At 31.9% G+C, this 26,130-nt stretch overlaps 1 protein-coding gene across 2 annotated transcripts; it reads right to left on the bottom strand.

Moving 5' to 3' along the window:
* Positions 1–1,954: 1,954 nt before the first annotated feature.
* On the bottom strand, positions 1,955–25,995 carry LOC143042575 (RNA-binding protein 26-like). 2 transcript variants are annotated; one of them, XM_076214975.1, is made up of 21 exons: positions 25,836–25,995; positions 24,248–24,366; positions 21,080–21,228; positions 20,658–20,761; positions 17,121–17,518; positions 16,626–16,793; positions 15,272–15,373; positions 14,548–14,640; positions 13,802–14,008; positions 13,106–13,273; positions 12,333–12,460; positions 11,817–11,963; positions 10,739–10,912; positions 10,102–10,338; positions 9,786–9,851; positions 8,816–8,932; positions 8,381–8,485; positions 6,555–6,818; positions 5,820–5,906; positions 5,004–5,135; positions 1,955–3,726 (listed from the first exon to the last, which is right to left on the bottom strand). In XM_076214975.1, exons 1-21 carry the CDS (start codon positions 25,892–25,894, stop codon positions 3,619–3,621), a joined length of 3,132 nt encoding a protein of 1,043 aa, XP_076071090.1. In that variant the 5' UTR covers positions 25,895–25,995; the 3' UTR covers positions 1,955–3,618. The 2 variants fall into 2 exon arrangements, with proteins under 2 accessions (XP_076071090.1, XP_076071091.1); XM_076214976.1 differs by lacking the exon at positions 15,272–15,373.
* Between the last annotated feature and the right edge of the window lie 135 nt (positions 25,996–26,130).

Genomic DNA, 26,130 nt, shown 5'->3' with positions numbered 1-26,130 from the left:
ACTCAGCTTTTATAATCATACGTTAATATAGAAAGTAAGGAATATGACAGTTGTTATTCGTTTGATGTGTTTCAGCTTTTGATTTTGCCATTTGATATGGAACTTTCCTAGGAGTTCAGTATTTTTTGTGATTTTACTCTTTTCAGCTGTTATAATCATACGTGCCTTCCATGTTACATGTGTTAAATATACTTCTTTTCAAAGAAATCATCATCAATAACGTTGAAAAAAACAACACTTTTTTAGTTTATAGGATATTGTGTGATGGGAAAAACTACGCAGAATAACTGAAAAAGAAGGATTTTTTAAAAATTCCGACGCAAATCTGTAACCATCCCTCCTTTTGTATCTGTTGGAATGCTGGAAATTGTAGATGGAAATTTTATCAAATATCACAAAATATAAGTTGCTGTTCGAAACATAGAAAATAAACTCATCATTGATACCAGGACTAAATTTTACACTTGCACCAGACACGCGTCTACAAAAGATTCATCAGTGATGCTCGAACCAAAAACAAATTAAAAGGTCAGATAAAGTACGAAGTTGAAGAGTACTGAAGACCAAAAATTCCAAAAAGTTTTGCCAAATACAGCTAAGGTAATCTATTCCTGAGATAGAAAATACTTCTGCGTATAGCTATTTCGTTAAAACGACTTGTTATTCGAGGAAATCTGGTAGATTCGAAACCAAAACATCAAAGTTTTACATTCTTGTATCAGGAGTGTGTAAGGTTATTAACCAATGGCCTGATGATGAAGACCGTAAAATCTTATGAATGTTAAGATATCAATTTTTCTCTAATAAATCTGTAAGTAATTTTCATCTGTTATGAGCACATCTCTGATAACAAAGTTTTTTTGTGTGTAAACATATACAAGTGTACCGAGACAATATGAAGCTATTAAAGACAATGCTGAGAAATATGAAGATAATCATTGGAAAGTTAAATTCATCATACTTGTCATAGATTCTAGTCATTCATCTGTGTAAATATCGAGGAAATTGTATTATGTCAAATCCATCATGTAAACTTTCTCCACAATCCTACAGGGGTCCATTAAGGGATGAAAATAAGTTTAATACGATTTAAAAAGCTATCAATATATTAAATTAAGTTGCAGTATAAAAACAATATAAGATCAAGGTAAAAAAAATATAAACTTTTTTGTACTAAGCGCAAAACTGGGGAAGGGCTAGATAGAACCTTAGTTCGAGAGTTAGAATCCCCCCCTTTTTTTTTTTAAAATAGAAACATATGACTGGGATAAAAAATAATACTTTCAAAGGAGTAATTAAAGGTTGTTTTTTTTTTCGTATTCAAAATAGATGCTTAATTTTTTTTCGCAATTTGAATTTCCTAAAATGTTGTTTCTTTAATATTTGGAAACAATTTGTAGTGAACACTATTAGTAATTTCTTATGCTCATACTATTTAAAGAATAATCAATTTCTATTATTAAGAACAACAATGGACTTTGTTTGCGGAATTTAGAAGCAGGGGTTTCCAGAAACCCTGCTTGTCACAGCCTGTGGTCAAAATCCATTGTTATTCCTAGCAATAGATCTATTCAATTAACATGTGTTTCAAAAATAGAAACTATTAAGTATAACAATAGAACTGGGGTGTAATAAACAATTCACTTTAATCAATATATACCTTTTTTTTCTAATATCAGTTGTTATACATTTTGACATTACCTGTGCCTTTCTAGATTGCTATGCATTCTGGGTTTTGTTCAGTGTTGAAGGCTTTTAATAGCTGACATCTATGTCATTTTGTTTCTTGAGTATAATTGTCTCATTGGGAATCATAGCAATAATCTTTGATTCTATAGTTCAGGTTGGTTGTGATACAGAGTTTAAAAGTGATTTCATAGAGTTATTTTACATGGCTAGCTTCCTCCTCATCAGCTGTGGATATCATAGGCAGAATGATAATAAAGATAATTACTTGCTTTCCCATCATTTTATCAATTCTATATTTACAATTAGTCACAAATATGGCAAGCATTCATATTTTATACCAATTTAATAATTCAGCATTCTTCTCATAAAAACAGACATTAACAAAACAACACACACAACTCTTACCACAGTTTCATCTACATACAACACGTTTTATTGCATCTCAAATTTTTACTCATATCCACTTTTGACTTTTTTCTTTGACAAAAGCAGATATAATATCTAAACATTAAATATATAAATAAACACACATAAATAGCAACCATAACATCACAGAATAAACTATTTAATTTTGGAATCAGAAAAAAAGTGAAGGCAGGATATGGATCACAATTAACCAAAAATACCCTCAATTGACAATGATTGACCAAATAATATATGGTTTCTTTATATTAAACAATATAGGTAAAGTTTATCTTTCTATATAAACATATATTATCAAAGACTGATAAAGATGGAAAGGTGACAATTTAGATGAACAGGATCAACAAGTGACTAAAGACAGAACTGTAAAGAAAACCATTAAAATATCGAGCCATTTTAAAGCATTTTAATTTATATCCATGACGCTTTTGTTTTCGTATTTAATTTTATTGAAATATTACCAAATACTCAAAATTGTTCTTATATATTTCTGAAACCATTGACAACGATTTACCAGAACGAAATTTCTCGATCATCATTTTTTTTGGGGACACCCAATCCCCTCCCCCCAATTTTTTTTTTTTATCACACCTTACTTTTTTCTCAATTCACTCCACACATTTCACAGTAACAAGACAGTGCACCAAATATATGTATTTTGCAAAATGAACACAATAAACTATTTCATATCCATATGTTTGACCACATTCATCTACTTGCATACTAACTTAAAATCACAAAGCACTTTGGCTTAATTGTAAATATTCTGTATGTCTGCTGTAAGACTATAGCAAAACAAAATATTGACATTTTTAAGTTGCTTTTTCAAACTATCAACTAGCAAACTAATTAAATGACAAAACTGACTAGTAGAAAGTTATCAGCTACCATTTCTCCAAAAAGAAGTTGTTTGAAACCTACATTTAAGGTCCGAAACAATGTTCTAATGTGTATTAACCTTATGTCAACATTTATAATTTATCGGTGATCATCTCAATGAGATTGATTTTCTCGCTTCGAGCCGGGACGGCGAAAAAGGCAATCGAGTTGAGATGAACAATGATAATCTATTTATCGCTATTTTACCTATGACGACGTTGCCAATTTCATGTCAATTTTATGTCAATTTCGTTAGCAACCCAACATGCATGCTTAGTTTCTAGCGATAATTTTCCATCTCGAGTGAGTAGCATGATATGAAAATCACAAAAAAAGATCAACAAATGCACAAAATAGCGATAATAACCATTATTGTTGTCATCAATACTTTACAATCAAACTTTGTTATAAGGAAACCTTTTTAAAAGTTAACTAACAAACTCCAAAATTTAGTTTAAACAGTCCTTTTCAATAATATATCGGATAAATGACATGCATATCACAATTGTTTTATTTCAACCACTTTTTTTTAATTCTCCACTATCTTTTTCATTGGTTGTTGAGAACAGTAAAACATCAAAAATCCTCCATGACCATCTTCCTCAGTTCGTCTACTCTTTACCTTGATCATCTTCTCCATGACCTACTTTCCTCATCCTCTTCTTCTTCATCCTCGACTCTTAACAGATCCTCTTCATCAGCTAACAATGCCTCTTCATCAATCTCCTCTGTTCCCTGCCAACACAAAACATCAAAATTAAATAAATGATTTTTTTTTGGTAGCTTGCTTATTTATTTATGTTATACAATGAACTTATCTGCATGTTAAATCTCATTCTAAATCTCTTGACAGTAAAAGTATGTAACTATTTAAATGCAGCTTGGAAAATTAGATCACATATATTGTCATAATATTATTGTATACTCTGTAACTACTATTCTCTGCTGTTTTTTGTTTGTGATATATTGTATATACTCTTGTTTGCCATAGCATGCAGATGCTTCTTGCAAATAAAGTATCCGCTCATTCATTCAAATCTATTGGTTACTTCCCCAAAATGGCTACAGAAGGACTTTACCATGTTTAGTCATCATACAAATTGACCTCAACAGAAGGACTTTACCATGTTTAGTCATCATACAAATTGACCTCAACAGAAGGACTTTACCATGTTTAGTCATCATACAAATTGACCTCAACAGAAGGACTTTACCATGTTTAGTCATCATACAAATTGACCTCAACTAGTTAAAACATATACAGTAGAATATTGAGACCCTAAAACAGAAAATCATTTCTATAATCTGAAATATACATAGCTGAATACCAGCTGGAACCTAACTTTAAAATGGACTCCCTTCTTTTTGATACATTGGTACAGGTGAGCAACGAATTTAAATATTCAAAGAAATACAAATTTTCAAAAAGTTGTATCTAGACTTTGGCAGAACCATAAAATCACATATCCACGAATATATTCAAGGTTTCTGCAATCCACGAAAAATTAGTACCGAATAAAAATAAATGAATCTACAGTAATTCTACACTTATACCAGGGTTCTCGCTAAGGCGAGTCCATGATTCGTGGACTCATCAAAATCTGTCTGGACTCACCATTTTCAAAACTGGCAAGTCCACAGATGCATCAAGATTGAAATATTTTGCTATAACCAGAACACAGTTAAATACAAATATACTCATTTTATAGCAACAGTTTAAAAGTAATCTGAATAGAATGTCATTTCATTGCTTTGTTAGGCAATGGAGACTAAAATATAATATTATATTGCGATAAATATCTTCTTCTTGCTGTTGGACTCACCATGGCCAAAAATGACGAGTCCCTGGACTCGCCTTCAAACATTCTTAGTGAGAACCCTCTTATACATCCTTAGCTTTCACATTTTTGGCTTATGAATGTTCCTGACGAAGGTGAATACAGAAAAGATGTTACCCTCCAGTATTGTTTGTACTACATTCATGACTATTTTTAAACATGCTAAAATATTACCTCATCTGTAGTGTCGTGATGCTCTGTAAAGCTATCATCACTGCTAACATTAAGGCGAATGTTAATTTTAACTCCTGTATGCCATTTCATTGTCAATATACTGTCTTGTAACTTGGCACCACGTAGAACTGCCTAAAAATTCAAAACACAAAATTGTTATATTTCCTGTAATAGTATTACAATATTGACTGTGAGATGATTGTATGCTATTCAATAAATCTATTTAAGATAATGATTAAATCTACATTAATGTGCAGTTTGTTCTTTCGTCTGTATGTACTCTAAATTTTTGTTTTTATACATGTTCAAAAATTTCAACACGAATGTCTCAGTATCTTTTTATCCAACAAATGGAGAATTTGGTATGTCTCAATGAGACAGCTATGTTAAAACACTAAATTAAAGAACCTCAAAATACCCCATGTCATAAATTTATTTCTCGCAAGCTACAGCTTTCATAGTGGTATCCTGAAAAAGTTGTCCTAAAAAATCCTTTTACATATAACCCATACATCTATGTTTGGTTCTAATATTTGAGTTAATATGGGAAACTACTTTTCTGCAATCATTTCAGATGAACCACTATGATTATCAAAGATCACACATCACAGCAAAAACTATTCTACCTTCCTTTAGGAGTAGTCTAGTCCTACAGGAAACAGATTGGTTGTCTATCGGACTAGTCTACTAGTTTAAGGAGGGTAGTATACATAACTTAATGACTTCACAGTTAAGCTAGCAAGCAACTAACTCAAGATAATACTTTTACCTACACAATCCATGAATTTTGCTGTAACTACTTATTGTATGACTTACATGTTCTGCATCTTGTCTTGTTTTAAATGAGACTATTGCACTGTTATCTACATCATCAAAGTCAATTCTTTCTACCATTCCATATTGCTGAAAATAACAAGATGTTTTTGATTTTGGAGATTGTATAAATTACTAATATTAAAAACATAAATTATTAAATATCTAAGAACTAGTATGTGTCTATAATTCACCGATGCCCCAACATACTATTATTTTCTATGGACCCTAAAATTGGGGTCAAAATCTCTAATTTGGAATTCAAATCAGAAAGATCATATGATAGGGAACATGTGATCCAAGTTTCAAGTTTATCAAAAAACTTTAGCCTTAAGCAGGGCAGAGAGAGACCAACTGACAGATGTAGAATGAAAAACATAATGCCCACAAACAGGGCATACAAAAATTAGAACTGTGCCCTACTGACATAATACACTTCTAATACACTTTCTATTGGACATTGCTTTAGTGGTTGTTTATAATCCTTCAAGTTAAATGAAAGCAAACTGGATAATGGTGGTTACCTGATTTAGGTCTTATACTCTTACATTGTTATATGCTGGCCTAAAGTATCACTGAATAGACATTTTTTTTTGTCTCTGGTACAGTAAAATATGTACTGATTATTATTATTAATTCATCTTGAGCCTATCCAATATATAAGACTTTCAATGATAAATCCTAAAAAGGTCCTAGGAGTTTTCAAAATTTTTACCCCTGCAAAAGTCAGCAATTTACCTTAAAATGAGTCTCCAATAGATCTTTCTGTTCAGCTTTGAAGCCTGTCACTTCAAACTGTTTAGGTCTATTGTCTAACGACCTACTGGTGTTGGCTGCTGGGAATTGACTAGCCCCTCGACCAACAGGGAATGGACTGGTTCCTCGAGCAGCACCTCCAGCTACCCATGTCATAGCACCACGGTTAGGGATGAAACCTCGACCTCTACCACCTCTGATGGCTCCACGACCTCTACCTCTACCTATCAGACCCATGGCAGTAGCCTGAACAAAAAAAACTTTGTTAAATTTGTAAATATCAAAGAATCTTTTTAAAATCATTTCATAAGAAATTATTATTAAATCCTACCTGCTCAACCTGCACACCTTTTTTGAATATATCATGGTTTGCATGTAAATAACTATATTTGCATTGTGAGCTTTACTTTTACTGTAATCACTTCATACTAACCACCTTTCACTGAAGCACTATACTAAAACATTTTACCAACTAATAAGTTTGTAGAGGTGAATTTAAACTGTTTATATTCGGTAAAGCATATTAGCAATTGCTATTGTGTAAGGCCAAAGCCTTGTGTCGTTGATAAATAGAGAATAATACATGGCAAAATACGTATCATATGCTGTATCATTCTAGATACCAATATCAGCCAAAGGGCCTTTAGGCCCCAGGGATTATATTTGTCAAGGGTGATACGGCATGTGATACAGATTTTGCCATGTTTTATACGCTTTATCATATATTTCAACAGGAGAGTACATATGAACTGCTTTCTGATCCCTAGCACCTGGGTTGCCTTCAGTTCTACTTTTGTCTTGTTTTAAAAGCTTTAAAAGAACTGCTAATTTACCCCTCTGAAGTACTTGGGTTACCTTACAAATTGCATGTTTTTTTTTAAAATATTTTGTTTATTGTATTTTTTGTGTTTTGTATGGAATTTCATTGAGTTCTTTTTATAGTTGTAGTTCGTGTGTCAGAAATATGAAAATTTGACGTTTGTGACGTCATATTCCAAACAATGACAATCATTCAATAAATTGTGCCACGCCCTAATGACCGTTCATAAAGAACTCATTTTGAGGGGGAAAAAATCTGTAGAACAGAGTTAATGTAAAAAAAAAAAAAATGTGTACGGGTGTGATAAAGTGTGCGATAAAGGGTAGGGGTGTGATAAAGGGTATGATAAAGGGTGCACATCAAAGTTGCGGGATATGGATAAAACAGCAGGTTATCTATCGAATATTCAAAACTACTGTATTTACTACTAGATGTATGATAAAAGATCATACTAGAAAACTGGAACAATTATACTCAACAGTAGGATTTTGTTCATGCTCTTTTAATGTATGGTATAGGTTGCACTTTGTAAATACAGCTGTTTCTCAAACCAAGTCTCTTTTGGGGAAGATTTAGAATATTCATAGACAATGAATTTTGTTTACATACTGGATCCCAGTTATGCTTTGTGTTCCATCTCATAGAGACATAACTTGGGAATGTTACCAGTAAATATACATGTGCATATTGTTTACATTGAAATCTGTGTTAACCCTTTATTCGAGGTAGGGGTAGTTAAGAAAATTAGTGTTAGTTTAAACTCTGAAAAGTTCAGGGCTTATAAACGTTGAAAATATGCTGCACAGCACTTGAAAAAAATTGTAGTGAATATGAACTTTCAATTCTAGGATAAGATTTTTTTCAAAACTTCATAGTAAAAGTGGTACAGTTTTAGCCGTAAAAGGAGTTCCTATGGAAAATTGCATTGTCAATATTTACAGAAATGCAACCTATAGACATTCTTTGTGTAACTTATTATTTTTTTTACCTGTTTAGTAAGTTCATTAAGTTTTTTCCTGAGTATAATTGTGTCTTCACCACTTTGCTGCTTGTTAAACAATTCTAGTTCTGTATCTAGAATCTCCTTCTTGGCCTGAAAAACATAAAGCATAACTTGTTAAGCACATTTCACTAGTAATTTAAATAACAGAGAAGCTTGAAACATTTGTAATTTCTTTTAATGTAAGACACCTTATTCTTTTCTTTTTTTAATTTAATGAATATATAAGGGCAGCCAGAATTTCATAACTATAACATGATTAATTTCTTTTATCTTCTGTTCCAAACCATTTTTGGTACAATTTGAACATAGATTTGTCTGTATACTTAAGTAAACAAAAAATATTATGGAGTGTCTATTGACTAAAACACTGACAAATATATATTACAGAAGGCGGATTTGTAATTCTTCTGAGAAACCCACCTGTTCTGGTGATGTAATCACAGGTAACTCAGGTGTGACAGGTGGTGTAGATTTCTGGATGACAGGTACTACTTCTTTGGTTAGCCTCTCTATACTCCCTGTCAGTATCTTTAAAGTCTGAAAGACAAAATTTTGCAAAATTGAAAGAGTTTTTTTCAGAACTCAAACAAATAATCATTGAATAACTAGTCCAAAAATATCTAACTTTTTTCACACACTGGAATTTTTAAAGCAGAACTAAAAGGATTTTTTTGTTTGAATCAGTCTCTATACCTGTAAGACTGGATTAACCATAATTAGCAGATGCCTAAATGCAGAAAATATTTAGATGAATATTGGTTGAGAGTTACTTTATAAACAATGCCATCCATTACTATTTTTAAATCACTTGAATAAGATTCAGATGACTACCAAGTATTTTCCAAGAGAATAATTGTGATTTCTGAAGTTTTCTAGATTTTCTTATTTAAATGTGTTTTGATCAGGTAGATTTCTCTAGAGAATGTGTACATTTTTGGATTAAGGCCACCTTTTTGTATTCACAAGACACTCAATTCATCAATTTAATTTGCTATTCTTTAAATATGATAGAACACCATAGAGAACAATGAACTGATAGATAATTGTTCTGATAAAAAAAACTAAGAAGGTGTCAGCATTATAAATTTCCTTAGAAACTCATGGATTTTTCTGCAAGTCATTGTTTATATATCACACTGATAGCTTTCTTTATTTAAAAAAGTCAGCAACATTGAGCTTCTAACTTATAAAGTTGTAAAGGAAAGGGCTAAATCTATGAAACATACAAAATACTGAACACTGAGGAAGGGTTGCACAAGTCAGACTGACCCATCATATTGTAGACAGTGACCTATATAGTTAATTTCTGTGTCATTTTGGTCTCTTTGTGGACAGTTGTCTCATTGGCAATCATACCACATCATCTTTTTTATATATACATGAAACATACCTCTTTTATTTTTTCCTTGTCTGTAGCTGCTAATGCCTTATTTTTCTCCAATTTTTCTATTAATTTCTGGAAAATAAAAATAATACTTTTGACATCATATACTATACAAGATCTAGTGTTTTAAATGACCGTTACCTATAATTTCCTAATAGGAAGTGATTCAGTCACAAGTAGAAACTTTTCATCTGTTATTCCCAATTTGCTAATGAAAAAAATATGCAGGTCACTCACTGCTAACAAAATGACAATCTGATTGATTTCCTAGGAACAAGAATAAAATATTTTTTTATGAAATCTAACAAAGTGGTTTCCTTACTTTCTGTTGTTCTATTTGTTTCTGTAACAGTTCTTGTTTCTGTTTTTGTATCTCTGCTTTTTTCTTGGATGCCTCTCTCTTCAAATCCTCCTGTTTTTTAATGGCTTCTATCTTTGACACAAACTGTGCTGAACCTACAGACGTTGGACTAGTGAGTTTTGGTTTGCCAGCAGGTGACACTTTGGGATTATACACAGTCTTTGTAATAACCCCTAAGGATGGTGTGAACACAATGCTCTACAAAAGTAACATAGAATAAAATATGTTATTTAAAGTAAAGAATGATTATCAAATTCGTTAAACATCTAGTTACACATTCATTTATTTGCATCGCATGAGAAAATATACAAAGAATTATATAGCCTCTTTACTGTTGAGTCAAAATTTGAAATTATATCAAGTTATTTTAATGAATTAAAAATCATGCACGTTTACTTTCAACTGTTGAACAAAAATCATTAAATGAAAGCCTGAAATAATTTCTCTTAGAAATAGGTTTATGAGCAAAAGTCCAGCTTTAAACAAATAAAAATTATCAACACAAGATCTTTATTTTTTAAAAAAGTAAAAGTATAATTACAAGTATGAATTTTAAAATATATGTTATAAATCTTATAAAAAATTGTTAAATGAAAACCTTTTCTGGTTTGGAAGCATCATTCTGTTTGGGTATTGTATTGTTTAGTGACAGTTTGTGAGCAGGAGGGATTTCCACCCTTAATTTGACATTTCTTTCATCCTTCTGTTTGGGTGGGGGAGGAGTTGGTGTTGTACTTGTTGCATCAGATGTCGTTGTGTTGGAGTCATCTCCCTGAAACATGTATTTAAAGATAAATAAAAAAAAATAACTTTATTACACATTAAAGTCTCTCCCATGTACTCTCTTTCTCTTTCAATCTTAGTAAATTACTAAATACATGTAGCATTCCTTAAGAATTTTATTTACATTAGGATGTAAAACGTAGACAAAAAATTCTATTCCAATGCATGTCATGATATATATGTATGTTATAAAGGTGTTTGTTCATGTTGTTAGTCATGTTTTAAAGCGACCTTTAAATAAAAGGGTGTTGATGGCAGACCTTTGTTAATCTCAGTTAAATTCATTCACAACTTGGTATATATACACGATTCAAAATAAACGCATGGAATATTTATATGATTATATCTATTGTTTACACCAGTATCTGCAGAGGGATACGAATACAGTGGAGCAATTTCTTAATAACATGGAACGTTTTTCACAGTTGGTAGGTACTTGTTACCTTATGTTGTTGAAGATCATACATATTTTAACCTCTAGTTGATATTGTGTTTTGTTTTTGGTTATGTTATTTTTTATTATGTTACTACTGTCTCATTGAATTCAGGTAATTATAACACTTTTATCTTGATCTAGCGTATTTAAAATAGCTTCTTGTTGAACATGTTGAAGGCCATACGGTTCCCTATCGTTGGTAATTTCTATGTCATTTGGTCTCTTGTAGAGAGTTGTCTCATTTGGCCAAAAGTTTGATCTTCCTTTTTGTATCTTGTGGGTTATATAATCCAGATGTTGTCACTTTAATTCCAAATCTTTGGTTTTTCATGGCATAGCACCAAAAAGCATATCAAACCGAACAAAGTAACAAAAAATGGCTTTATGTGTTATTGATTGCAGAATATTTATTGTTTGTGTAGTGCCCCTCTATATACATCATCACACACTCTCTTACCTGGTCTTTCTTGTCTTTTGGTTTATGCCAGAAAACTTTAATAAATCTGTTGTTGAAGACTGGTTCACTGCTCCTGTAGGCAGCAAATGCCTGGGCATTGTTAGCAAAACATATCACTGCACCTTCTGGGTCTCCCTCATAAGATACCTGCAAGAAAAACAGATAGGTTATTATGGAAGCAACAAAACACAAATAGCTCTGTGGACTCAAAAACAAAAAATAAACAGAATGATTATCTGGTAATTTAAAAGGTGCCCATCAATTAAAATGAATGGTCTTAACAGAACCAATACTATTGAAACATCATTTTATTAGACAATTTATAGTTCCCAAGCTAGATAACATTTGACAGTTGATTTCAGTTTTTTTCTAAATTATATTTACTTTCCTTTGAAAATAAAGGCAAATATCATAGAAAACATTTTGAATAAATTCCATTGCACTTTTTTCTCCAGAAATAACTAATAATTTGACACATTAATGATCATTAAAAAAAAACTCCCAATCAGAACCTACCTGTACATTGGTCAGTGTACCAAACTTTCCAAAGTATTCATACAATTTGGCAATATTGTTATTCTCCCGTGGAACTTTCCTCAGTTCTAATGTTGTATTGGAGTTATTGGCTCCTGGTTTCCTGTAACCTAGTCACAATAAAAGTAGTGTTTAAAATAAACAAGTCACTAAAAAAATAATTATTATGCTTTCCGTTTTGTTAAATTACAAAGTAGAGCGCAATAGGTCTTTAAGCAATTAAACATTGTTAATACATCAACCAACAAAAAATTATCTTCTTAATCTAAGAATACGTTTTTTTTTTGTTCATCAACAAAATTGTGTTGTATGACTTCAGAGAAGAGAATAAATTATCAATTATCTGAAGTTTGAAGGAGTTGTGTGTGATCTTTGCTCTATGTTAAAACCTTTGAAATGAAAAAAAACAATAATTGCTGTTCCTTTACTCTTTGACCACACAAGGGAAATATATATCCCTTGATGGCAGATAATATGTGTTCCTCATTAGACAATTTTCAAACAAACAAAACAGTTATACTCAGGACACTCTATAGCTTGATGATGATTGCACAGGGGGTAGAGTATACAATGTAGCCAAGTTTTTTTTTAATTGATTGCAGTTACAATTGACAGAGAAAAATCATCATGATACAAGAGGTTATTTAAGTGGTATTATGCAACATTGCAAGTTTCAAATTTGTTGTAACAAAAGATATTTTACTTTAGTCTGTAGAAACCAAGATTTAGTTTGACAGACTTGGAGAAGACAATACCTCCTATCCTATTGTAATCAAAAGGTTTCTTTGAGGGTGGTCCTCCATAATGTCTGTCTTGTCCATTATCGTAAGGCCTCTTTGGTGCAATCACTGTCCTCTCTGGCTGAGATGATTGTGGAGGGATATGTACAGGCTCAGTACCTGGAGGATGAATCGGGGGCTCATCTGATAGAACAAAATAACAATGATTTAGTTATAACTTTTTTTCTTCCATAAATAGAAATGTTAACATTTGATCATTAAAATATTCCATACATACTAATTTAAGCTAAAATTTACCAATTTGTTGGTGTTTAATCCATTACTTGACATTGCATATCAATTACTCTTTTAACTCGTAGTTGATTAAATTTTCCAGAATAATCAATCAATCTTTGAAAATCAATGTGTGAATAGCTTATTTGATTTCTTATGAAGGTTTAAATTCTATTCACATATTTGTCAGTGTGATTGCAGGAAATAAAGGCCAATACAGATGTCACAGAAACAATACATCACATCTTGCACATCATAACCAGATGCTCTGCAGGGCACAGCTTTATATGACCACAGAGGTCGAACCCTGAACAGTTGGGGCAAGCATCATAGAAATTGTTTACATCTAAACTGTAAATCATTTAAGAACAGACTCTTCCACCTAAACAAGTAGGATACAATATTTCTCCACCCTCCAATATCAAATGTCTTACTTACCATTTCTTTGATTAGGCATAGTTTGTATATTAACAAGGTCCCTAGGTCTCTGCTGGTTCATGTTGGGAGGAAGAGGAGGTCCATGCATCATAAACATCCCAGGAGGTCTTTGTGGAGGTGGACCACCAAGAGTTGGAGGAGGTCCGGTCCAATATGGTGGAGGCCTGCTCATGGCTGGAGCTTCAGGATTGTAAGGTTCAAAATGTTCTAAAACAGATATCCAGATAAACAAATATAATTATTATGGCATGTAAGATATATTGGATTATAGTAAAAAAAAAATTTAAATTATGTGTTTTTTTTTTGAATTTTGAAATTTAAAAAAAATTTAACAATTTTTGGAAAATAAATTAAGAAAATTTTCATGTATCACTATTAACCTTCTGCTTGACTGTCTTCATAGAAAAAAAACATGGCATTAAAATACAACTAAAAGTTTGTATTCAGTGTGGTGTTGGAAGTTTGATTGACTTATTAATTGGAAGCTATTGAAATAGTATGCTTATATGAATAATTCTTATCACTTTTTGAAATTCTGCACTGCTTGACCCGAGAATTTGAGCCTCTTGAACTATTGATGTCTTACAACAATCCCTTTTCCAATGTGGCAGATATTTTCTATTGTGACCTTTAATCTTACAGGAACGTTTGTGATACTCAGTAATGGTGGACAAATTGCAATAAACATGATAAAGTGTATTTAAAGGTTAAAAGATCTAAGACACCCTAACCAAGCATGTACAAACCTGGCCTGGGTGGTGGAGGCCTTATGATCTGTGGTGGTGGTCCACCATGAGGTGGCATTGGTGGTGCTCCACTGGTTGGAGGGGGTGGTGGTCCTGTAAATAAAATAACATTTGAGATGCAACAATGAAAAACATTTTTAACTTTAGTATCTTGTGAAAAAATTTATGAAACCTGAAATTGAAGCTTTGACTATTGTATTATTGTATTGAATGAATGAGTGAAATCTTATTCTGAATGAATAAACGTAAAAAAAATATGAATGCTTAAAATCAATGGAAAGCAGAATGAGGGTCTGTTACAAGAATAAATGATTAAAATGAATGACTAAATAATACACATTAGAAGGGACAACATATTTTTTCTCTACATTATCATTAATGTCATGCTTGCAGCACTGATTTTTATTTTGTTCTTACTTCATCTATGCCCCTGAAAATATTACAGTAAATAGTCAAGTTTCAAAACTTTTTCAAAAAATGTGCATAAAATGTAATAAAGCAGAAACAATAAGCATTTTTCACTGGATTGTAAGTATTAAACAAACTAATGGCATAAATAATGACCATTCAACGGAATCAATTTTGACTTCTTTAAAATGTAAATTTAGCAGAAATGTTCTGTATTTCATTTATTTTTCATAATTTTAAAGACAACTTTTCTTCTAATTCTCACTAAAAGCCTGACCCCTGATTATACAAGCAGCTCCCTAAACTGTCCCCTTACCTGAAGGAGGAGGATAAGATGTGATAGGAACATCATCAACAATGACTGGATCTACTCCATGGTCAAATGGACACAAGTCTCCTCTCATGCAGAATCCCTGCTCTGTCAAAATACAAACGGCTCTAATTCTCATATTATGGTCGAAATTTTCTTTTTTCAATCTCTTTTTTTCTTTAATCTTTTTTTTCTAATTTTTTTTCTTTGATTCTATCTCAAATTATGATTTTTTTCTTCAATTTCTGACCCAATACTTATGTTCATTATATTATAAATAATAAGCAATTAAATACTCAAACTAATTTCTGTTTAGAAATTTAGTTAAAAATAAGCAGGAGGCCAAAATCATCCCATTTTTGTTTCATTATTCCTTACCCCCTTTTTTAAAAAAAAATATTAATTTATACAATTTTAAATAAAATTACTAGTTATTTCTGAAAATTCAATGAACACATCTTTATTCCATGAACTTTAAACTCAATACAACTTAAATATTTAGTAACAGGTATTTGATCAGCTTGAGTATTTAAGAAAGAAACATATTAACATAATACATGCAGCAATTTAAACCAAAGTTCCATTTTCATGCATTTAAAAGTATAACCTGAACTCTTTCTGTGGACCAGTCTGCACCTTTACTTTTTTTTTCTTTTTATCTTTTGAAGGTTTTATTTTTTCCTTCCTCTCTTACTGAAGATTTTAAACTAAATTTGCTCTTTTTTTTTTCTCAAGATTTTTTTTTGAAGGTGCACATCAAAACTCTTTTTTAGTCCTTTTTTAAAAGTTACAATTGTTATTTCTAATAATAAACTAGCACATAATTTCTATAAAGCTATGTCTCAACCTATTTTTTTCCAATATGAAAATGTACCAAGATAACTTGATTTACCAATTAAGCATCACACTCTTTCTTATGACCAGCCTGCTTATTTTCTTTTTTTTTCTACTTGAAAGATTTTATTTCTTTGAAGGTGATTTATTTTTTTCCTTCATTCTTTGAAATCTTTTTTTTTTTTAGTCTTTTCTCTTTTTTTCTTCTTTTTTTTTTTAGTCTTTTCTCATATTTTTTTGTCTTTAGTATAATTTCACGTCATTATTTGCTTCTTTTTTCTCATTTATTTGTTTCTTTTTTTCTTTTTTTCTAGTTTCTCTTTTCACATGCAAGACTTTTCTTTTTTTCTATTCTGGTCTTCTTTTTTTTTTTAAGAAAGAGTAATGATGAGAATTTTATTTCAGATCTTTTTTTAATATTAATATTCACCAAAGAAAACTTTATTTTTCATTATTTTATCCCTTTACAAACATAGAAAGCAAGGACAATTTCATCCACCGCTATAGACGGAGAATCCTGAATTACCATCGTAATCTTTACATCTAGGCAGTGATTTCACAGCTGACGGCTTAGTCTCATTGGGTTCTGTTCTTGCAGTGCTGTAGACAGTGACCCCCATGACAGGAATACTGGACTCTATATATTTTCCATTATCCATAGTTGGAGTTGGACCTCTGCTGTCTCTTTTCCTTCCTAAAATAAAATAAGATGGCCACATTGTAAGAAAATTCACCCAGAAACATTTCCTACAAAATTGACAATACCTGAGGACACTAACCTGAATGAACAAAGAAGTTTGCTGTTTGTTCTAGGCCTGGAAGTATCATGTGTCACTTTACTGCAAGTTCACCTCATGCTGGCCTTGTCTTTTAGACTACCATGTCAGAACATAAACACATGTATAAATTGAAAATAAGTGATATGTTATTCATAAAGGTCGCCTATCTCAAACAGTAGTTTTAACAACCCTGAAATGTCATCTGATTTTCTCACGTTTCTTTCAATATTATGAAAACTCACCTGGAGACCTTGATCCTGACCTAGAACGAGACCTAGGGGTGGATCTTGATCTTGACCTAGACCTACTCCATGATCCAGATCGCTTTGGTGAACGTGGTGACCTGGCTCTAGCTTTGGGTGACCTGTAACCAGGTGATCTTCCTCTTGGAGACCTTGATCTTGGTGATCGTGACCATCGTTTTGGTGATTCTCTAACAATCCTCCTAGGACTTCGACCTCTTGGTGATCTTGACCTCAATCTCGGGGATCTTGCCCTGGGTGACCAGTGTCTTGGTGACTTTGACCTTCCCCTTGGAGACCATGCCCTTGGAGATCGAGTTCTAGGTGGTCTATATGGACTTCTTGATCTACTTCTTCGTCTTATTCTCCTGTCATCAACTCTCCGTCTTCTTTCATCACTGACAAGACAACAAAATAGAATAGTACAAAGTCAAGGGTGCATTATGGGTTTATTAACATTATGTACAATAGTCTACCTTAATTTGTGTAACCATGACTCATTATGTTATAAGTGGACTGGTACCTTTTTAACTATAGGAAGAAAACATTATATGAAAATTCCTAAATTCAGGCAGAATTGATTACTTATTTAATGTCTATAGATGAGTTGAAAGTACTGAGTAATCAATGAAAAGCCTGTATTGCAGACAAATTTGCTATTTCGCCCAACTTAAGTGCAGAATAAGAGAAGAGATATTTCCTGTATTAAACTTAGGCCACACCAATTTGATTCCTTGTTCGACGGACCCGCCCGCACCTATTTTTTTCAAAACAGAATTTTTTTATTTTTTTTATATTCCCGCTTCCCGCATCCGGAAATGTAATCATGTCTATTTCCCGCACCGTTTTTTTTTTTGTAAATATTATAAAAAGATATCAACATTGGTTTCTTTCCCCCTTACTTATATTCCCTATCAAAACATGTTCGTTGTTCAAGTTGTTAGAATAAAGTACGAAGAACTTCTGAAGGATTTGCCTTCAACTGCAATTATATTGTATGCTGGCAAAACAAAACTATCTATAGCCGCTGCATGTTTACGCACCTGTCCTGATTGATTCAGGGGCCTGTCGTTCAGCAGTTATCGTTTGTTGATGTTGTTCATTGGTATTTTCCCGTTTGGATATATAAATTAGATCGTTGGTTTTCCTGTTCGAATTGTGTACCCTTATAATTTGGGGATCCTTTATAGCTTGCTGTTTGGTCTGTATCAAAGCCCTGTGTAAAAGGCCGTACTTTGACCTGTGTTTGTTATTGTCAGGTTGAGAACAACCCTCCCTCAGACAAGGGGTCATTTTACTGATGTAGAAAAGAAAATAGAAATACCAAGGATTTGTTTAGTTCTTCTATACAAAACCTTTGAAAACTTAAAATTTGGTTCTCAAAAAGAGGAGAGTTACATCATATTTTAAACAACTTTTTCTAAAAGAGGGGTCCACTTATTTTGAATAATATTAAACTGTTAAAGTAAATGTGTTAATTTAACATGGTTATAGTCCAGGAATATTACAAAATTCTTGGACATGTTTTGACCATTTAATACTAGATAGATATATAGTTCTTTTAGAAAATATGAGCCCTTTTGTACAAACAAATATATTATAACTTATATTGATCCCTCATAAAACATGTAAAAGGGATATTTATAACATTAAGGGGTTGCCCCCAAACTTATGACTTGGATTGAGAATTGTCTCATTGTCAGTCACACATACATCATGTACATAAACCAGATTAAATTATTTCTTGGTGAACAGGGAAAAAATACTTCAGAAATTAAAGAAATGTCAAAGTACAAGTTATAAATCAAGTTTTATTATTGTCAAAACCTACTAGTTTATGTTTACAAAAAAAAAATATAATCGCTCGCCTTTACTTTTCAAGCTTCGCCTCAAAAATTTGCAAATGAAATATTTTTTTATTAAAATTTTCAAATCGCTCGCTCGCCCCAAATTTTGGAGTCAAAAAATCCGTAGAACAAGAAATTAATTTGGTGTGGCCTTATCATGTAATTATATTGCTTAAAAACATTTTATCACATGAAATTTAAAGCCATACAGTGACCTATAGTTTTTAACTTCTTCATTATTTGATCTCTTCTGATTGGCAATCATACCACATCTTCTTAATTTTATAAGTACATTTACAGTGTTCTTGCATTTCTTTTATGTGATTCATCTCCAGGGATGATTCCACTTTATAGTTGAGGGCCGCTAAGCGGCCCTTAATTCGGCCAACGGCCCCCAAAAAATGTACATGAAAATGAATTCCCAATTCAGGAAAATAAAATAAAAATCGATATTTCCGGAAAAGTATCTGTCACCGATTAAGGCAACTATAATTTTTCATAGTTTGTTGTCAAAACGTTTTAAAATCCAGATAAGAATGATTTTTACGATTCGCATTTTATTAACAGTCAAAATTTGGCAAACAATTTTATCAGCAGAATTCAATTGATTAATATGTTATAGGAGTATTCGATCCTGTAAAAGCATCGCCCAGCAGGTTGATAAAAATGGGTGTCAAAGAAGACCGCGGCAGAGAGAAAATTCAAATTTCGATATAACATTGATTGATAAAGTTTAATGGGCGCCGATCTCGAAAAAACAGATCGCCCAGCAAAGCGGGTTATGCAATATGATGAAAACTTGTTTTGTAAAAAGAAATTATTTCCTCAAAAGACAAAAGTTTGAGCGTTTTTTTGAAAATAATGTTGATGATAGACCATTCATGAAATACGATGTCATCATTATGGAACTATTTCAAAAGTTCTGAAGATGATTCAAATAATTTTAAAGAACACTGGTTCAATGCTTTAAATATCTTATCAATTAAGTATATGAACTTTTGTAATTGCTTTTCTGAAGTTGACAATTGACCAGTTCAACTTGAACTCCATTTGAATCAAGGTAAATTTATAGAGATGACCTGCTGTTGAAAATATATCCGATGAATGATTTTCCTCAGTGGTTTATGTTAGCTGAAATATATGTTTTTGTAATAGGCCTAGGTAACTATAGGTAATATGATAGACTAGTGCATCATGTTCAATGATATTCATGTAATAACAGTAGCCTATCCAGAATTATTCAAAATGTTACAAGTTACAACTTACATGAACATCAGTGTACAGGTTAAACTTACATTTCCCGTTTTTACAGGAAAATGTTATTTCGTCTTAGATTTTATGCTTAAAAAATTCCCAATTTGATGTTCAAGGGACCCATTTGAAAACACCTGGAATCATCCCTGATCTCAGATATTGAAATTTCTTTGAGGTTTAAATTTCAGTGAATATGTATAAAATACCATTATATTAAACAGTATAGATCTTGTAAATAACTATATAAACAAGAATGTGTCCTCAGTACATGGATGCACGGACAGATGAACGGACGCACAGACCAGAAAACATAATGCCCATAAATGGGGCATAAAAATTTAAAAGAAGATTCACAATGCATCTGCAGAATAATAAATTGACCGCAGGTTCCTTTATTCATACATGTAAAAATTTAGAAACCGAGCACTGTACTTACAATTCTCTCCTTCGGGGACTTGGACTTCTGGAACTGTGTCGTTTCCTGATAACATCTCGTAAATCTTTTTGATCTTCCTTACTGGTGCTTCTTTTAACTGGAGGCTTAAAGAATTCAAAAGACTCATAAATATATATTGCAATACTTATTGTTGTATAAAGAAAAAGATAAGAATTTGACGTAACGAAAGTGGTACTGGCAAGGCAACTACATTTAACAATAAGAAACAAGAATTGCCATTTTCAAGATAACTTTAATTTATACATTTGACAATAAAGATTGATATTTTCCAAAAAAAACCTGAAAAGAACATCATCTTTAATTTCCTTCCAGAATATAAATAAACACTTTAAACTGTTAATTAAGTTTTTGACAGTGAATTAATTATACATATATATCTCAAAATTGGCCTCCTCTATTACCTCTTTTGGTTCTTCCTTGACCTTTATATCGTCTGTTGTAGAGGAGGGTGCCTCTTGGCTGTTATCTGGTACATCTGGTTTCCCTTTGGATTGGAGGTAAGCTTTGGACTTTAAAGCATCAAAAAGAACATCAACAAAGCCTGCTGTCTCTGAAGAGGAAAAAAATATCTTAATTTATTAAGATTTTGTTTGATTTGTTACATAATAATTTTTTCTTAAAGGGAATATATATACAGTACCCTTCAAGAGTACCAACTCTCCCACACCCTACACCGAGGAAAATGTCGGAGCCACTCCGAAAAACTCCGATATTCCTCCCAAAATGTTGGGAGGAATTTGGGAGTAATCTCTCCCAAAATCAGGTAAATGTTTATTGTGATAACGAGCCCACTCTCTACACCGAGGAATTAATTGCCCTTATCCTACTTTGATCTATACCGGCACAAGACTGAATGGGTAATTGGATTACCTGACAGGTAAAGGTTGAAGTAATAAAGAATTATATTTCCGGTCTACTGTACCAGTTTAAGTGTCAGACAGGTGTATAATTTTAAATGTCTTTAATACTAATTAAATTTCATTTGTGGTAATAAAAACTAAAGTCAAAATATTTTCGTATTTTTTGTTAGCCCATCTAAAAATATCTTAACCTTAATGTACTTGCTTTAAAAAAAACGATTATAAAATATAGCGGAATATGTGAAAAACAAAATATTCTACTTCAAAGTTAAAGTCTTTATTTAAAAATTATAAGTCTAAAAGTTTTATATATGCAAGTAAAAAGGAAAATTTATTCACCATTCACTAGACAAATTAATTACCCCGTAATAATTGTGTAAATCTACGGCATTTTCTTTTTACGATTATCTAATTGCTGGAATGAATAAAAGATTTAAAAGCAAAATGTTGTTGTTAATTCTTTCAATTGTATTCAAGTTTTATAAAAAATGAAAACTACTTAATTTTGACCTCGATGTCTTCACCAGTAAATTAATATTTTATTGACGAAATGAGCATACTTGTGTAAAAATAACCGGAAACTTTCGCTAAAATAATTTGAGCAGTTAAATAAAATTACGTGTTTGAAAGTTTTGTATATTCAAGTAAAAAGGAAAATATTATTCACCATTCGTTATGCTTAACAATTACGGCATTTTCGTTTTACGATTTGTTGGCAGTACAGCAGAATAATAATACATTTCCGTTACAACAGGAATACTTCCAGTGCATTAATTCAACTTTGTTTAAATGTTTACTTTCGCACAATGAATGTAAATTTGTGTATTTTCAACAAAAGATTTTAAAAACAATTATTTGCCGTGCGAAGACAATTCCACGATACACATCTCAGTTATCAACAGTTTTGGGTTGAACTTGAACTTGACTTACTTAACAATGTTACATGCTAAAAATAGTTAACATCAATGTTATTTCACAGCACGAGTTTTTTAAAGGGCGGGAAAAAATATCGCGTACTAGTAAACTCAGGTGACCTTTCTGGCCGACCGTGGGAAAGTCCATTCAAGGTTTCTAAAGTTGCAGAACGACATTTTTGTGCAATCGTATTGAGGCCCCAGAAGGTCCTTTTACAATTGATTTATCGGGAAAATATAATTCTTATCCGAATAAACGTGAACACATTTTTAACAATTTGAATTTTAATGTTTTATCTTTCAAAATAGAAAGTACATTTATAGTTATATGTCCATGGTCAATAATATAGATTTACAGTTGGTGATATATTAATTGAAATTATGATGGAAATTGTCCGGGGTGATTAATTGTATTCAAATGACAATAATCATGATAATACGATAAAGAAATGCCAATTGTAGGCGGTTGGGAAATTTTGAAAATAAAATGATGACTGATTTAACTGGAATAGAATATTATGATGGGCAATTATGAGGTTTGATAAATTTTATTAATAATTAAAGGATTAGTGACCTATCGGATAGCGATAAGCGGATTACTTATCATCACAACTTTTAACATCTTTTGTAAACGTAAAATGATTGAGCGTCATAAACTTGTCAAACACCGGTAGAATTATAGTACATTTATTATATAATTAATGTGAAAATATTTTTCACTTTCCAAGTTCAAATGACGAAATTGATATAAATACTTTAACAATTTTCTTCATACTTTTTCGTATGTACGTTCTATTTTAAAGATAACGGCATAAGACACAAATATAAAGGATAATAATTATCTTATTCTAAATGATATTGTCACATCTTTATCTGTCAAAGAAAGGAAAACATTTGTTCAATTTATAATACCGTGATTTTAAAGCACACCTGTGCAACCAAGATCGATTAAATGTTCAAAGGTAAATTATCTGGGTAATCCAATTATGTTGTCACGCGTCGTTAATTTGAAGTTCATCCGATGGGCAAAACCAATTAACAGCCACGCGGTGTTGGGAGAGAATCTTTGGAGGATTTTAGGAGTGAAATCCGCGGTACTCGGTGTGATTCCGAGAAACACGGAAATCGGAGAAAAAAGTTATCGAATCGATATTTTTGAAGAGTACTGTACATTAAATTTTATTATATTAAAGTATATAATATTCAAATATAATATATAATGCAATTAGAAAGAATAGTAAAATTTGTGAATGGAAAAGGGGAATGTCAAAGAGACAACAACACGACCAAAGAGCAGTAAAAAGCGGAAGGCCACCAATGGTTCATCAACACAGCAAGAAAATCCTGCTTTCAAACAATGTCAAATAACACCCCTTTCCTGTTTTTAACTGATTTAAAAGATCTTTTCACAAGCATATATATATTTGGAAATAAGCAACAAAATTAACCAAAACCATGTGAAAAGTGAAGTTGTTTTTTGATTATAGAACGATTACAAATAGTGCAAAAAAGGATCAGAAGGCACAAGTTTACATGATCATGCTAAAATATGTATACATATTATTCTGGTATTTTTTACAACAATTTATCGGCTAATCAAAGATACCAGACTTTCAATTTAGTACACCAGATGTCCTAATCATAATACTAGGAAGGACAAACCAATAATTAAGAGTATTGAAAACCAAAATTTTATAAAATGGTTGATGTATTTCTGGCCAAGGCCATCTGTACATAGGTTAAGAAAAAACTTTAAAAAAAAAAAAAGTAAATGATGCAACAAAGTGTAACTTACTGCCCTGTAAGAAGACTTCTAGCTGATCTAGACAAAACTCTCTAAGTTCAGACTCTGATTTATCTTTCTTCACTAAAGCTAAGCAATATCGAGACAATGGCTCTGGATCTGCATCACAACTGTAAAAGGAAAAAAAGGAAAAAATCATGTTTTTATAAGAGTTTAATAAGCTGATAACTTTCGCTTTCATATCGAAATAACAGATTTGATCATTCTAAGGTAAATGTACAATGTATTGTAAAGACAGTAGAACTTGAATGAATCTTAACGTCAAATCTAGTCTTGTGTATTTGTTAAAATTAGGTAACACATGTATATGCTTTGGAATGAAGTGAGGCATCCTTTCGCTGAACTATCATATATCATGCTCAGGGGTCAGCTGAAGCTTGTTTGGATTTTCTTGTTGCTAGAAGACCACCCATTGTTGGCCTTGTGCTGTTCAGCCTGTTCTGTACCAGGGTTTGGGTTCTCCTCCCTTCGACACATGGTATATGTTCTTCTTACTGAACATTGGACTCCCCATGACCAAAAAACGATGAGTCCCTGGACTTGACTCTTCAAAAACCCAGCTCAACTGCTAACATGGCTAAAGAGGGTGTAAAATTTTGCAGACCTAAATTTCTGTATTAACATGATCATAATGATGTAAATAAAACATTGTGCCTTAATTTGTTGAAATTCAGGTCCATCAATAATAAGAGTTTGGTATTTTATATGCTCGAGGAATCTTGGGAAATCAGCTGCATTTTAAAGACATACATGTATCCACATCTCATGGGTTTTTGTTCTATCTTGTCTATTAAGAATGCATGATGTTGCGATTTCAGTTGTATAAAGCATGCATAGTATGAAAACGTATGATGTATGGAAACATATGGTCTGACCATTTAATATTTGTATTTTACATCTCGAATGGAACTATAAGCTTTTTTTTAACAACTTTTTGATTTTTCTGGAAATATTTTATTTGATCACACAAAAAGGTTAGACTTTGAAGATATAAGAAACTTCTAACATTCAAATATGGAAATTTCGTTTACGTATTAGAGACAATAATTTTTGCCATTCAACATTTGATTAAAATGCTCCTGTTGTAAAGTTCCACATCTTTGAAAAGCTTTGCTCTTACGATGCTTATGCTTTAAAAATAGTCCGCAAATTATGTTATAGTTTATAATGTTCAGCAATAAGAGAGGGTCGTAATGGGGGTACCTTCATGGCGAATAACGATAAAAATTCTTGTCAAATGACGTTTACCATAATTTTTGTTGCATGACGATAATATATAGTTTCTTTTTTAAACGATGAAAACATTGACTGATTTTGACGAATCACGATAATTATTTGAGAACTCCGACAAATCACGATAACTATAAGGATATTTTGACGAATCACAGTAATATTTTAACCAATTGGATTCTTACAGTAGTTGAAAATAGCTGTTTGACGCCTAAAGATAAAAGGCATTACTACCCTCATAAGCCCATACGAGCTAACCGCTGCAGCTAAATAATTTTCTGCCCATTCTGGACAGATGCGAGGCCAAACATGCAAAATTTCCATTCTCAATTTTAAAATTTAAACCTACATCGGTGCAACAGTATCCATCACCCATTTCTTCAAAGCTTCTACGTCTTCAATAATCATTTCTGAGGTTACACTTAACTTTAAGGCCGTATAATGGTTAAAGTAACTCTTTATAACATAGTTTGCAAATATTGTATTGTCGTCGCCGGAAACGTGTAGCAAATTTTCAAAATGGCGACATTTTAGTCTCTAAACTTTAGTCGGTTGGTATTAAAGTCATTGAATAATCGGAAATCAAATGAAAATATATAACTTTCGTTAAAGAAATTTAAATAATTGCCTAAAGTTTAATTAAA

This window comes from Mytilus galloprovincialis, chromosome 8 (assembly GCF_965363235.1).
Source record: "Mytilus galloprovincialis chromosome 8, xbMytGall1.hap1.1, whole genome shotgun sequence".
Classification (NCBI taxonomy): Eukaryota; Metazoa; Mollusca; class Bivalvia; order Mytilida; family Mytilidae; genus Mytilus; species Mytilus galloprovincialis.
The sequence above is the reverse complement of the archived record's forward strand: the minus strand, read 5'-3'. Positions and strand labels throughout refer to the sequence as shown.